The sequence below is a fragment of the Struthio camelus genome, chromosome 5, assembly GCF_040807025.1.
Source record: "Struthio camelus isolate bStrCam1 chromosome 5, bStrCam1.hap1, whole genome shotgun sequence".
Classification (NCBI taxonomy): domain Eukaryota; kingdom Metazoa; phylum Chordata; class Aves; order Struthioniformes; family Struthionidae; genus Struthio; species Struthio camelus.
Window position 1 is genome coordinate 34,333,790 of NC_090946.1, and position 16,019 is coordinate 34,349,808.

Consider the following 16,019-nt stretch of genomic DNA (forward strand, 5'->3'; position numbering starts at 1 on the left):
GTATGCGGTTTGCAGCTATCCTTCATCTGAGTTGGCAATTAAGTTCTCTGTTGCCAAAGAAAATTAGGTAAATGTCCATAGAAGGTGATGCCATATTCTCTGTGTCTTGGCATATTCCAGAACACACTGCATCTTGCCTTTTGATATGTAAACACTGTACATGAATCTTCACGTCAAATGACAACTTTTAAGAAGAGTGCAAAAAAACATGTTTTGAACTGCTCAAACTCATTCAAAATGTCTGGGGTTCACAGAGCTTGTTCTCACATTGTTATTTGTGGAACAATTCTAAAAACCCATGCAGGTTAAAAAAGAAAATAAGACAAAACATAAAGTGCTATATACACGTCTCAATATCCATAAATGTGAAAGGTACCTTGCACTCATCTACTATGACTGAATTGTGAGCTGCATAAACGCACTGGTTTGAGTTGTTTTCCCTATGATTTTTCATGTCGTCATAAATTGACTGTGTCTTGGTCATTTCAATGTCTTCATGCCCTTTATGATGCGAGTCGATGCTGTCGAGTTCAGCCTTGGAAAGGTGGTAGACAATGCCAGCACCGAAAGAATCCCCCACTACATTGACTGAAGTTCTCATCCGGTCCCTACAAAAGAAGCAAAAGGCAGAGGTTGAATGACTTAACAGGAAGAAAAAGTCAGGCCTGAAAGAATGATTTAGTGTTACAGTTACTGCATTTATTTCAGAAAGGTTAAGGCATCTTTATAACAGAAAGGATTATAGCTTTCAAGTGAGAATGAAACAACTTGTTTTTCCAGGGGACTTCCTCAGACAGGGATGTGCAAAATCCCATGTCACAGCTGCTCATATTCATCGGTCTTGGCAAAGAGCTTGCCCTAGAAACGCAGCCAAACTGCAGAGCTGTGCAGCCGAGACCTCCCTGGTGCATGCTTCTGGAGCTGGAGGTTTCATCTCCAGGTGCCTGGCCTGCCTCATCTCCTGTCGGTTAATCTGAATTCATGGAGGCACTGAACTTATTTAACGCAGCCAGGGAAAATGATTTTGCATTTGTTGAGGTTTTGCATTTGCATTTTGCATTTGTCTCATACACCTGGGATGGATTAACAAAGGGCCTCTCCATTTAGTCCAAGTGAGAAAATTATGCAAAAAAATGCCCAAAGCATCTCCATAAAGCTCTGGCCTTCAAAGCTCCTACTAGATTGCCCTCTGCTAGCACCATCTTTACAGATGGTCATCTGTTAGAGTGGAAGCATGCCCATTCACTTATTGTATGCCAGAACTCAGCATATGAGCCAGCCAAATATAGGTCATGGCCTACAAAATGATGAGCCCAAGACAGCAGTTCAGTAACAAGCGCCCCTAGTTGCAAGAAGGTGCCAACTGAGGCCCACATGCTTCCCTATAAAGAAACATGTTTGTTGGCTCTTCCCGGACATGATGCCATCAGACAGACGTGCTGCCTTTCCCCTGCCTTGCTGATAATGACTCAGTCTGTCAGCCCTCAACTCTCAGCTGTGGATTTTCCCCTCATCCTGCCCCAAAACACTGCAAAAGGGGAGGTGGTCTTACAGACAACTACAGGACTGTGAGTTCACACTCTCTCTCCTATGGCAGATAAGCTGTATTACACACTATGAAATCATTTACACCTGCCAAATAGGTGTGAAGAGCTAGCAATCTGATTTGCCTCTACGTATAAGAGCTGAACATAAGAATCCTGAAAGACTTCTGACTGCTAGTTGCAATTTAAAGCTACTGCAGCAACCTTGAGTTTAGCTTTGTCAAAGAGATCAGAGACGCGATTACAGTAATTAACTCTCTGAGGTACATCCACCTCACATTAACTCTCTAAGGTACATCCACAAAGACTCAGTAACACAACGGGTAGGTCAAACAACGTGGACATTTGCTGAGTGACAGGAAAGCCAGTATGTAGGACCTCTCTTTCCCATGATGGGGATTAATTTGAAAACACTCTTTCTAGTACTGCTGATATTAGATTTATGTGACATCTCTGCTTTCTGTACAACACCAAGGAAAAAAAAACAAAACCAAACCTCAAATGACAGACATAGATTATTCATCCCTATTTACGGCCATACAAACTTGTGAGCTCTTTTTAACATCTTTGCTGTAAACTTCTGTAAAACTGCCTTTCTCAGCAGTGGAACTGTATTCCCTTTCAAGTTTCCCCTTTCCCTCTCTGCATTATCTTGCCTACGAGTTTGGAGTTTGCAGTGTAATTTTTTACCTGAATCAGCCCATTTTTATCATCAAAAGAACACCCAGAAGGAAAAAAAGCCTCCAGTAATCCTGCCAAAACCCAAATAAACCAACAACCCATAGGCAAAAAAAGTTCTTCCGGTTTTGCTTCACTTGAATGACATGTTTTACATAGTTATCATCCTATGCCTATGAAGACTGTTTTAAACTTGGTTAGAGTGGCACAATAGGAAAATACAACTTGCTTAATGAAGACTACCAAATACACCGAACCATGCATTATAGCTCCATAAGGACATTAAAGAACACCTGCTTAATTTTTATTTACATGAATAGTACTAAATTTTGAAAGGATTCATTGATACTAGGACTAGGGAGGGACAGTATCCGTTGCCAAAAAGGAAGTGGAGAATATATTATATTTATATATTTTTTTATATATTATATTTATATATTTATATATATATTTATGCATACCTTGTATTTTGAAAGGGTCATTTGAGGAGATGCATCAGCCCATACTCATGTACCAGCAGCCAAGAGATTCAGTGATACAAACTGCACAGTGCTGCAGAGCAGACTATACTGAGTAAACTGGAGTGAACAAGTCCTTAAGAGAAAGGACAAAATCTTGGCTGGCAGGAATCAACAGCAAAGTGTCACTGACCTCTTTTGGGTGAAAGAACACCCTAAGAAGGATCAATAAGATCGTACTTACTCTTTTGTTAAAAACAACCAACCATTTAATTCCAGATACATTGGAATGATCTGAACAAAACAAATACAGGAAAATTGCAGTCTAGTAAATTGGTTGTCCAATGTAGCTACTTCCAAGTTGTCTGTAACTCAAATTCTGGGAGGAATAATGGAAAAGAAAGTGAAAGCTCCGTCTCAAAAGCCAATCAACATCTGGTGAGAATGTGCTTTGGAATCATTGGGAGGTAATCCTTTAAATCCTGATAAGGATTAATGTATTATTTCCTCAAACTGATATAAATCAGAAGACCTGGAAACTTAACAATGTCGAGGAGAGGAAAAGAAAAGAGAGGGTCTGAATCAGGCCCTTAGAGTCTTATTATTATCAGTATTATTATTATAACAGTACTTACAATATGCTTGTATGCAAAAAAGGTATTCTTGTTTCCTGGGAACTTGGAAGTCTGGGAAATAACCTTACTAGATTTTAGAAAGGAGATTAAAATCTTAACACACCTGCTAAGTCAAAAAGCAAAGGATATGTTTAACTAGCCTTACCTCATTGCCATTCTAGGAAAGCTCTCATTTCCTATAGTTTAATTCCATTTATATGCAGCCCTGTCTATAACATTTAAATGTTGACTAGGTCTGAATGTTCTGAATTTCAATCTAAGCCAAGGAAAGGGACTCAGAACTCAAACAATCTTTTCTAATTGATTTTCTGAATGAAGGTAGGTGCTCTAAATATTGGATCAGCTGCCCAAGCCCATTTTCTCTAATTCTTCTTTCCTCACTGCAAAATATCACTGTACTTGAGGCTGTGCTTTGATATTTGCTAAGCTTGTCAGCCTCACATTTGGAAAGTAGCCAGCTCCTGGCTAGAGCAAAAGAAGCTGGATTCACTCGAGCTGTCGGCATATAATTACTGTCCCATTAAATGTCACTGCTGTGTGGTGCTTAATTTTAAACTGAGAAACTATGAGAGCTGTGAAAGCTTGGGAAACTTGCCTGGTGAAAGCTCAGTCTGTGTATGTGGGGGGGGGGGAAGGTCTAGCCACCTAATCTCTAGATATTGGAGTAGCTTAAGAAGATATTGATACAGAAACCTTTTGGCTCCAATTTGAAGGAGAGAGTGTCAAGTTCACGGCCAACAAAAACTCAGCTTTGTGTTACAGCATGTTCACACTGTTCAAAGCTGCTTTTGGTCAGAATGCAGTTTCAAATGATGGTGGTATTGCAAAACCAATTGATGTTCTGATGTTTTCCTTCACTGGGAATATTGAAAAAAGCACGGAATAGGCCATTTTTGTAAAGCTTTCATTATCTGGGATTGAAATGCTATAAAAAGAGCGCTTCCAAAATAATTCTACACTGCTGGTTGCACTTATGCACTTGTTCCAGAAAAGTGCTTTGAACTGACCTTAAATATTTTAACATTCTCTTCTACGTTCTATCAGAAATACTGCTGTAATTTTGTCTGATGATCCAAAGAAATGACAAAAACCACTGAAGTTTGTAAACACAGAAAATATCTTTTTATGACCTTTTGTTTCAAATCCTCTTTAGATCTGGTTTGCGTGCCCAAAAGCTTCCTCAAAAGTTGCCTTGTGTGTCCTTTTCTAACATCAGCAATGTCAGCCACAACTTTTTGCGTATCTCTTTAGACCATCACGGCTACCACAACACAACCACAAGAAGGTAGAAAATAAAACTATTAGCTACTGGAATACGTTAATTAGCAGGTCACCTCCATCTACAAACTGTCTTACCCGCCCCCTTCTGGCAGGACACAGAGCTTGTAATCTCCTGTTTCATCTTTTTCTTTTTTCTTTTCCCTCTCTCTTTCAATTTTAAATCACTCCGGAATGGCATTGCTGATTGTCAGGCCAAAAGGATCCACAGCCAATCAAGTGTGCGGAAAGGTTCTTTTGCCTGGCATTGATTTGGGAAAGATACCTTGAAATATTTATTTCAGAAGTACTATCTCTGAATCTACCCTTTCTATACTTACATTCATTGCTGCTACAGCTCCACAGTACAGACATTGCTACTTCTCTAAGCAAGGCTGGATGACCCCGGGGTAAAAATGCTCAAGCCAAGACTGAAATACAGCATCTACTAGTGGATCGGAACTGCTGGTAAATTTATAGCTCTGAGGTTTGGTAGTGTGGGCAGAGCTTCTCAGTCCACAGGAATATTTTTAAATGACATTTCCTTAAAAAAACAAACAAACCACAGGCTCCATTTGCACATCCTCCTATCAGCTGCAGAAACCTACCTATTTGCCTTACTTTGAGAGCCAGTATAAACATATATTTAAAATTAGTATGTACCTCCCTTTTGCTCTCCTCCTCCCAGCTGCAGATTCCTACACTGCTTTCCTGTTTTGAACCATGATTTCACAAACATAATAAACCCACAGAATGTCATATTTTCCCTATGCTGTACTCTGACTGATGAACCCTGCCTCATTTCACCATTCTTAGTCAAGATATGATATTCAGTTATATACAAAATACGTAAGTCATCTTTTCCTCTGCTTCCCCAAGCTGTAAATTTCTCTTTCATTTTCCCCTGAAGCAGAAATCAGAGCTGGGAGCTATCCTTCAAGACTCTTAGTGACATGACAGTTAATAACAGATACAGGATAGCAGTAGGCCCAAATGACATGTCAGAGGATTGACCAAGATCTTGAATTCCTCTCAATAAGCCAAAAGATAAGTGACAGAAAATCGTTTCCTAGTTTATCTCAACATTCTTATCATTGCTATTCCTTCTTACACAATTTCAGTAGTATATGAAAGCTACCACAAGCAGGCAGCTGAGGCCACTAGCAGTAGGAAGAAACGCATAAATAGTCCAGAGTGGCCCGGCTGCCCTCACATCTTCGCTGCTGCGCGCCAAAGCCAGCACAACAAAAGCGCGCCATGTAAAAGACTATTAGGACGAAAGATGGTGGTTGGCCAGAATATACCGTGCCATAGCAGTAGAGGACAATATAACAGCCTGTAGTGACCAGTGCAACTTAGAGGAATAAGGAGGCATCAGCTCCTGTGAAGGTGACAGAAAAATATCTACACTGCCAAATGACAGCATAAGAAAGGATCTGGCTTGGCCTACGTTCTGTCTATATTCACAGCTTCTGCATCCAAGTGTTGAAGAACAAAGGCCTTGGAAAACTATCTATGAGTTTGCTATTTCTTGTTTGTGGACACCTGGCACTGAAGGACTTTGATCTCAAGTCTTTGAAAATGAAAGCAGGTCCTTCAGGTTTTATCAATCTGTCATTAAAACCTGGCTAGGGAATGGCCTTGCGGTTTGTTTTCTCATTTTTCTTTTGTTTATATCCTGCTCTGGGACAGTCATCCTACAGTTTGTTTCTTAAAAGCATTTTACTTTCCTTTCACTTTCAGAGACTTTTCTCACTACGAGTGTATAACATTTTATACTACAAATGCCCAAACCCCACGGTAACTGGCTCATAGCATTTTGACCCATATATTCAGCATTCGTCCTTAATTTTAGACTAGAAATAGAACAATGAGAAACAGAGATATGATTGCAGAAATGAGAAAAACTGTTGGTCAGCTAAGTCTGTGATGGGGGGGCATCACTGAACAGAGGAAAACATGGGGGCATAGGCCCAAGGAGCTACGATTCTTATAGGCAGGTCCTTGGCTCATAGAAATGGACTGCAGTAGTTCTATAGCAATTTTCACTAGCTTAGAAGCTGCTTTTCAGCGTCGGCTACTTGTTCTGACACTATTTTATTAAACAGCTCATGCCTTTCCTCCTTTGCTTCATCTGTAGAAGAAATTCTTAGAGCTCTTTAAGATCAATGGCTGAAAAGCAATACAGAGTCGCATTACTTTACTACTTCTCCTGCACTCAGCAGTGGAGTCAGCATAACTTACAAAAGCCAGTCAACAGCAACAAGCAAACTGATGTCCTGGGTGGGGAGACCCACTGCAGTCAGGATCAGGAGCATAGTGACAAGTCCTGCACTGGGTATACTGGCAGCTCCAACACTTGCGAGGGTGGCAGTCAAACTGCAAAAACAAAAACCAAATGTGAGTAGTAGAAAGGGGAACATAATTTCATTGCATACTCATGTGATCATTTGGAAGGCCTTACTTCTAAGGAGTTCTTCCCAGAAAACCGAGGACTGTATGATAAACCCTGGTAAGTGCAGGCCACAGCTGGAACTCATGTTCCTCCAAAATTATTTATTTAAGGGTGGCCAGATCTACAGGGTTTGTTCTGAGAGCTGTAAGACTAAGATTGGTTATAACACTAACATCTTTGGGCTGGTATTGTTATCTGAGCTCTACCAATACATTCAGGGTTTTGAAAACAGAGTTGTATAACCCAGACTTGCTGAAGTTTGGTGGCCACAGGTTGAATTTCCAGGATGGTTCATTTCTGTTTATTTATGGTAACTGAAGACTGAATTGGGCGTTAATGGTTTAGAGAAACTGGTTATTATCAAGCAGAGAAGGGTAAACGTCTTGGTATCCAAAACTCACTGTTCAAGTGCGTGGTATACCAAGCCTGGATACAAATCCCCCTATATGCAAAACCAAAATTCATCTGATTGTGTCACAGATCCAAACCTATCTTTGTTTTTAACTCTTTTTTTGCTTAAGACCACTAGAGTGAATGCCTGTGCTCCAGATGCTGAAGTTTGCAAAAATACACCACAGAGAACAACAAACATTAGCATCACTGGGCAATCCTATGCAGAATGGAAGATAAACTTGTCAGAGAGTAAGCCAGAGAGTAAGGGGAGGAAAAAAAGAAAGGGAGAGGCAGAGGCAGAGGGGAGAATGGAGGGGGAGAAAAAAACGCCTGCCCTTTTGAAGCAGAGCACAGAGTTGACTAATATGGTTGCTATTCTCTGGGTGGAACCAACAAATCTGAAAGTGCTTCCAGGACAGAAGTAGGGGAAGAAGTGTCTCTTGGGGGGAAATCCTCAGCTGTTAGCCACAGAACTACTCTGTGGAGATGTTAGCCCGATTTTGACCTGTCAGATGGCAGGTTTGACCCAGACAAGCCAGACTGCCGAGATCACCAGGTGTCTGGGTTAAAGTGGAGCCTGGCCTCCTAAACCTCTGGCTATGCCCAGCAGGCACGCAGGCAGGATGCTCGGTTCTGCTGCCAGGCTCTGAGCGTCATGCCATTTCCTCTGGCACTTCCAGCCTGAACTGGTGAGGGAGCATTTCCAAGTTCTGGGAGGAAACACTCCCTCCAGCCTTCCCACCGCAATGCTTACAGGGCTGGAGGGGAAAGAAGGTAGCGCTGTTCAGGCCCAAACAGAGTCTGGATCGGCCGCCATTTCTGAGATCACCCTCTCCTGAAGAAGACAGGAAATTAGAGTATCTACGCGACTAAAAAGAAGTAACTAGGGCTAGTTGAAGACTAATCTTAACCGGATACAAGTCTTTGTGAGCTTACATTTTGGTCATTTGAGTATACCCAGCACCACAAGCTGAGTTTGGCATTAAATAATAACCTTCCATTCATTCGTACTGCCACCTCAAGGGATAGCTGTGATCATATTGCGGCAGCAAAAATGCTATATTGCATGAAGAGGAGAACCAGTGGTCTTCCTACAGATAGCCCAAAGGTACTCACTGCTTAGTAAATGCGAGTCAAAAAGTTGCCTACACCAGTCTTCAAATGGTGAGATCAGACAGAGCTAATGAGTCAGTCCCTCAGACGGGGAGCAAGAGGACTAACTTGGGCTCAAGCTTACCAAATCTCTTGGCCAACTGCTTATCCCTGGCTTAAATTTCCCTCGTCTCAATTTGGTCTAAAATGTGCCTTCTCTGAAACGACTGTTCTCATTTCTAGCAACAAAACTGCACCATTCAGGTCCAGCATCTGCCTTCATTAGAAGCAGCCTGAACCCCTTTTAAAAACCATTTTAGGGATTAGGGCAGGAAGCAAAGAAACGGAAAATGTGCTGGTAATAAAGCTGGGCAACAAACACAGAATTAGACATTGCTATGCAGGTGGTTTCTTTAGTGTTAAAAGGGTTTAATAAAAGAAAGGTGGGTGGGTGAAAAGTACAGGAAGAAGGCAAACTTGGCAGCTTTCACTTGTGGTTTACATTGTAACTATTCAAAATGTCAGGCCTGGTGTCTTCATCAAGTTTTCCACTGTAAATTAACTTTAGCTGCAGTAGTCATAACTCTGCCATTCCTTTTTATTACTCACCATATCTCATGAGTCTTTATTAAAGCTAGATTACAGTAAACAGTCTTGAGCTACTCTTATCCATTTTGAATGTGTACTTTCCTCTGACCAGAAGTTGAAGCTGAGTACTAAATATGACTACTTGATATGAAAAGACTAGAGCTACTATCTTCTGGGGTAGAGATAAAAAATCCGAGAGTACCTAGACCATGCTGCAGGTAACCTCACCCTGAGGATGCTTTACACTCAGTCCACTGGTTTTGCTGTCAAAACCATAGTCAGAGAAAAAGGACAAACAAGCATGAAGACACAAATACAGTCGGTGGGTACGCTTTTTTTCTTCCAATGAATATAAACAGATGTATTTATCTAAAAAGTTAGTGCCCCACTTTCCTCTCTACTCAGTAAGTGAATTATGGCACTGGACAGAGAACGCTGTTGACTTTTACCTTGTATTGTCAACCACAAATCTGTAAAAAACACTACCAGCATGCATTAAAGCTGCAAATAACTGATAGAAAGTACGAGCCACTAGAGAACCAGGAACAACATATAATATGACATTCTTTGCATATCATTACTAGAAATCCATGAATTTTGCAGTGGATCCCACAGCCACTGAGAAGACATCCACGCTTCATATTTTACAGTCTTTAAAAACAAAGCCCAGAAATACTTTGAACTCACCTCACAGTAACTATCTGCCCTCCATCCAGCTCAATGCCATTCATTTGTGCGATGAAGATGGCAGCCACAGCTTCGTAAAGGGCCGTTCCATCCATGTTAATAGTTGCTCCAACAGGAAGAACAAACCTTGTTACACGCTTATCAATGCCTAGATTTTCTTCAAGACATCGGAACGTAACAGGTAATGTTCCAGCACTGAAGGAGAGAAAGCAAATAAGTACAGGAGACATAATTAGAATATAATATGCAGACTTGAGGGAGCAAAGTCAGAAATTCTGCTATCATTGTTTACATTTTCTACTTCCACTTTCTGCTGTGATTGAAGCCTTCTTTGGCCAATTTTTCAATTAAGACTACATTTAGCTGAAGGAGGAACTGTGGCCAAGAAAAGAACATGACTTAGGCTTAAGGAGTAAGAGCTCGAAGGATTGTAGATGAAGCTTTCAGACTCATTTATGAGTTATTTCTTGCAATTTCTTCCAAGCATATATTCCAGATGTTTTCTAATTTGTTAGAACTTCAGGGAAAGGGGCATATCCTAAATTTCTTTGATTGTGAATTTGCTCTGAAGAGAAAAATCAGTGCTTCTTTACGGAATGGACAAGCCAGGGGAAAGATACACAACCCATGCAACTCTCAGAGTTTGGAGGGCAGGAAAGGATGAGAAACCTGGTTGCAGGATAGGAAAGGATGTGAAACATGGTTGGTTAGAGGGGCTCCTACCAACCATAGTGTCTTGCATTGGTGGGAACAGTTCAGGCTATTGCACTCACTTGTTCAAAATAAAGCACCTTCATCTAAAAATACAATTGATATCAGACCATAACCTTTTCCCCTATGGATGCAAATATCTTCTACGCCTTCCCCTCCCTAGCAGGTCTGCTTGCCTCTGGCAAAGGACTTGCTGCTACAGGAATGAAACCAACACAAAAGGATGTTTTGGTTCCTTAATTTTTTGTGGTATCTCTGAGGTCAAGTCCACCACTAAATGAAGTTTATAGCTGCCTAACAAGCTGCTTTGAAAAGAGAAAGCTGAGCAGGGGAAATTCCTTTAAATTAGAATTTCTGTACTGAATCAGCTCGGGTGCGTCTGCTCTAGCTTATTTGCTTTTCTCCAACCGAGCTGGCGGATATTCTCAAAGACCTTGACTATTGCACCACTGCTAACGCTGGTGTCATTGCCCCCTACAAAAATACTAATTTGCTTATAATGAAAAGAGTAAAGGTCTAAACTCACCAAATGTTTTCAAATAAATACTTACAGCATATTGTTTCTAGTGCCTTGCAACTTCAGAGTCTTTCCAACTCATTCATTCATTCATTACCACAGAGACGCTATTGGGTAAAAAAAATGTAATCCTTCCATTTTACAGATGATCAAAGCAAGAAAAAGGGAGATTAAGGGAATGACTGAAGTACCTAACCATAAGAAAATAGTACCATATTATATTTCCTAGGTTATCTGGGACAACCACATGAGGCTGGCATATATCACACAGGATCTATGGGTAACCCAAAACCTTCTGGACTGGCTGACACCCGAGTCACTTCCTAAGTGACTCCTCCAGTCCCACATCTACAGAAACTTGACTTGGAAGTCAGGAGCTCCTAGATCTCCACCTTGTGCCCACATGTCCAGGCCATTCTTTTGTTCACTGAGGTTATTTTTTTAACAACTCTCAATAAACCAGATACATAGTACCGATCATTTGTGTTCTGGCATCTTTACAAATATACTTGCAATTACAATTTGTTTTGTTATGTTTTTTATCAAAGGTAATCAAGTTTATATTATTCTGTGTTTTTAATCAAAACAGAAACAATTCCCACCTTGTAAAAACAATACAGTATTCTCTCATAAGTTACTCTAGTGGCTTTATTTATAGCATGTAGCTGAAAAGATCTGGTGAGTCATTAACTAATAACTACCAGTTAGTTTTTAAGTCAGTGCCTGCATCACCTTGCCTTCTAGGGTAAAGATATTCCCATATCTTATTCAAAGAACAACAAATTAGAAAACGTAGTTCACTGATACACATTGAAACCCAGTTAAAGAAGGTTCTTTTTCTTCGAAACAGATAAATCCCACCTAATATTTGTTTTCACAAGTCAGATTGTCAGCCATGGTGTGAGAGCACTGCAATGGACCCTGCCTGGCTCAGGAGGCAAGGACTAGTCAAACATTTTCCGCCTTCGGTTCTGTACCTGTGAGTAAAGACAGGTGGGCAGACAAGGTTTCTTTGTTAAAAGACTGCAGAAAATAAGATGCCTTACTCAGTTTGACCAAACAAAGAACCTTAATAGGAAGCATTTGCGCTGCCCAGAGGCACCAGATTAGACTGTATGATGACAGCTGTTGTAACTTGTCTATGGAGCTACAGACTGGTCCAGTTCTGTCCATCCGGTTACTCAGATCTGAATAGCAGTCAGGTGGTAAAGGCAGTACCCATGCAAACCCATAAGCTCGAACCACTTAGGGATTCCCTACCTCCTTCAACTTTGCTCGTCCATCAAAAAAACGTGACTTTGTGCTAAAAAAAGGAATGGTAAATGTTGCGCACAGACACTGGAAATTTTTAATATAAAATCTAAGTGGAAACTTCAACATTTCAATGCAGAAAAGCCTTAAGGAAACTGTGGTGTATTCAAGCTCCTGGCCAAGCTCTATCTCTCATAGTGCCTCATTATGTATCCTCTCGTTCATTAGGGGAGTTGTCCAGCAGAGCGGTTTTGCCCCAGAGAGGGGTAGATACAATTCGGTTCTCTTGAGGCACTCCTGAAATGAAGAATGCTCAGTTTTCAGATGGTCAATTTTGAATTAGGCTTCTTTGTTTTCCTTTTTTAATTAAAAAAAGGAAGATTAAATTTTCTTCAGAAATAAAGCATTTCTTGCAGAAAAACACTTATTATAAAATACAGTTTTCCACAGAAAAATAGTTTCAACCCAAAATCTCCTGACTGCCCCCACACAAAGCATCACAACTTATTACTGAGACCTGAGTCATTCAGTCTCCTACACACTTTGCTGAGTCTGTTTTGTGCACTAGCTCCAAGTCTAAAATGCTCAGCTCTATACTGAAGTCCCCTTAGTCTGCAAAACTGTATGAAAGAAGAGTGAGGCTTTTTAGTAAGTCTTTGCTGTTGTTTGTGAACCAGACTGTATATAAGTCTAATTTGCAGAGAGCTCCCTGGATACCTTTTGTGTCCTTCACAGAAGAGTGGAGAAAGGGCTCGGGTACACTGAAATCCTCACTGACAGCAGCAGATACAGACAAAACCTGGAGCTCTCTAGCTCTCAGTTTACAACAGCCTCTGCTGCCTATTATCATCCTAATTAAAGTGACTGGCAGCCACAGGAGATTTTCATACATCTCCTTCATTTCTCTCTTCAAGTCTAGCACAATTCTTTCTTTCTGAAGCCGCAAGGTAAATATCTGTCAAGAGTCAGATTAAAATTCTTATTCCTTACAGTTTGCTATATTAATAATTACTTTAAAGTACTCATACCACTTTCTCACTAACATGCTTTCAAAAGGTGAGCAAATAGAATTATCACTGTTTCCTAGCTGAAGAGACAAGCCCAGAGGTAATCCGATTTACACAAGTCATTGGGCCAACATCAGAGACGAAAACAGGAACTGGGTCTCCCATTTCCCTTCAGTTGGCCATATGAGCGCTCTCAAAAAATCGCCAGAGTGTATGGTCTTTTTTTTTTCCCCAGCAAGACGGCGTAACAAAGAGCTTTTATTCAATGGCATAAAATGATTTTGTAGTGAAGGTCAGAACAGCAGATGTATTATCTCTAAACAGCAGCTAATGATCTGCTAAAAAATAAAGCTGTTATTTCTCAAGTGTACCTGGAAGCTGTGCCTAGTGCTGTGATCCATGCCTGGAAAATCCCAGCAAGGAATGAAAAGGGGCTTTTCCTCGTTATCACAAAGTAGAGCAGAGGCAAGAAGATCCCTCCGTGGATGAGGAGGCCCACAATCACAGTTACCATGTACATGCCAAGTTGCCTAGCAACTACTTCTAAGTCCTTGATTGCAATGATTTTTCCACAAATGAGACAAGCAATGCCCAAAGGGGAATACCTGGAGAAAGAGAACAAGCAGAGACAGAACTGGTCTTTACAGCATGCAGTCACAATCTTTGCAGTTAACAGAACATAGACTAGGGAAAGCAGTAGGGTGCTCTCAGGCTCCGCGGATCAGAAAGCGATGGAAGTTCAGTGGATTGCTTTCACACCTCTTTTAAAAGTAAAGGCCAACTTCAGTGAAATCCGCATTTACTTCTCTTTATTCCATCCCATCGAATGGAATATGCATTTCCTGAATAGTATGTGATTCTGGAGTAACATCCTACAAGAATATAATAATGTTAGACATGCAACTGCTTAGGACCATTATGAAGAATAGTGTAGTATTTGTTCTTAATATGCAACTCTTGCAACTCAGACAGCTCATCTGGGTTCAGGGAGTTGTGTTATTTGCTTCAGTTAAATTATCTGTTGAAATGAATTGCCTTTCTTTTATCTTGAATGCTGTAAATGTCTCTATTATGTTCTTCCAATAATTTGGACAAATGCTTTTTCGTCTATGGATTCTTCATTTATGTGCTCCAGTTATGTGCTTTTGTTGTTTATGACAGGTTATTGGATACCTCAGGCATGTGGTCCCCTGATGGCATAACTGGAACTTTTAAATAGGGAGAGAACTGTGCCACCCCATAAACAGATTTGAAATGAACGCATATTTTTAATAATCAGCAATAGTGAAAATGCCTGAATGTGCATAGGTAGAAGATAATATTTTTTCCTCCACTGGTAAAGGTTAGTGCATCGTATCATTTTGAGTGACATTCACTTTCTCTATCTGTTTTATAAGACTTCAGCTGAGAGAAAGTATCGTGCATAACGTGCATAGAGGAACAGTCTACAATAAAATGTTTCTCTGAGAAAATAGGGTTATCTAATTTTTCAAAAATGATTAGTGATTTGGGTGCTTAATTAAAGACAATACAAAGGAAACTGAGCTCTAGAATGAAAGTGCTTCATGCTTTCCGGAAGACAGATCTCATGGTCTCTCAAGCAGTATGACCAAACACTGGGAAGCCCTCAGTCATGAGTCACTTAAAATGCAAGGCCAAATATTTTACTAGCTGTCATACAGTCTGTGTTTCAATAAGCTTGACCAAGCATATTCCTTATAGAGAATTATATGGTGTCACAGTCAGATGTCAGATTTGTTTTATGTTCCCGAAGCTATGCTGTGCTCCTGAGAGTCTTATAAGCTACTGGAGCTGCCACAGGAGTTACAGCCTTCTGTGGAGAGAAATCATAAATCAAACAGAATGTAATTCTGCATAAAAAAGACATGCATTTGTCTTTATAAACACACACACAAAACACTGCTCTGGCCACAACAATTCTTTAACTGTTCTTGACCGTGATGAACAAGCAGAACTCCTAGCATCAACTAATCTCCTTTCACAAGGAAAGGGAAACAAAACGCACATAAGTGAAAATAAACATTTGCAGTGGGTATGTTGAAACTGGAATGGTTTCCTGTCATTGCAACACTGACTACTAGAGAAACTTTGTAACTTCAGTTACATATTATGTCTTGGGTGTACCAGCTGGTGTCACGAGTAAAATAAGAGTAAATTCTAGCTCTTGGAGCGTTTTGAGAGCAAAGTCACCGTCTCTCTCTCTATACAGTCAAGAGCAGCATATTACAATAAACAGTGAAAACGACAGGGTTTTGTGAATAAAAACAACTATGTTTTTATATGTCAAGATCCCCTACTGAAAAGCAGAATCATAATAGGAATGCATGGCCATTCTTTAACTTTTGTTCTGTACATTTCCACATAGCTGTTGCTATCTGCCTCACTCCTGCATAACGTGTCTTCCCTTGAAATACTGCTGAGGGCTCATGCTTCAGCCACCTTGCTCCCGCTTCTATTAAACTGTCCATCTAGATCCTCAGAGGAGAGGCAGAGTGCAGCCCTGTGACTCAGGGAAATGCATTTCCAGGGACATCTGGCAATCGTGGGAGCAAGGAGCCATAATAGATGTGTTGTATTGGAGTGGCTATTTGTGCTCTCGGACTTCATCGCTAATGGTAGTCAGTTCATTAAAGAGCTGGGACGAATCCTAATTCAAACACATATAATGCAGACACACCAGTCTAGGACAGTAAGTGTTGGCAGAAACAATGGAGTGCTATCAGTT

The 16,019-nt window shown here is 40.6% G+C and overlaps 1 protein-coding gene across 12 annotated transcripts in view; it reads right to left on the reverse strand.

The window, feature by feature from the left end:
* Positions 1-16,019, reverse strand: part of SLC1A2 (solute carrier family 1 member 2) — a 102,258-nt gene that overhangs the window by 12,614 nt on the left and 73,625 nt on the right. For all 12 annotated transcript variants that reach the window (XR_011141443.1, XM_068945494.1, XM_068945499.1 and 9 more), the window contains 4 exons: positions 13,645-13,878; positions 9,788-9,982; positions 6,817-6,951; positions 377-608 (listed from right to left, as the gene is read on the reverse strand). Coding sequence is in view for 11 of the 12 variants with exons in the window: in XM_068945494.1 (XP_068801595.1) it covers positions 377-608; positions 6,817-6,951; positions 9,788-9,982; positions 13,645-13,878 (796 nt within the window). In the remaining variant the exon portion in view is untranslated. The remainder of the gene's footprint in view (positions 1-376; positions 609-6,816; positions 6,952-9,787; positions 9,983-13,644; positions 13,879-16,019) is intronic.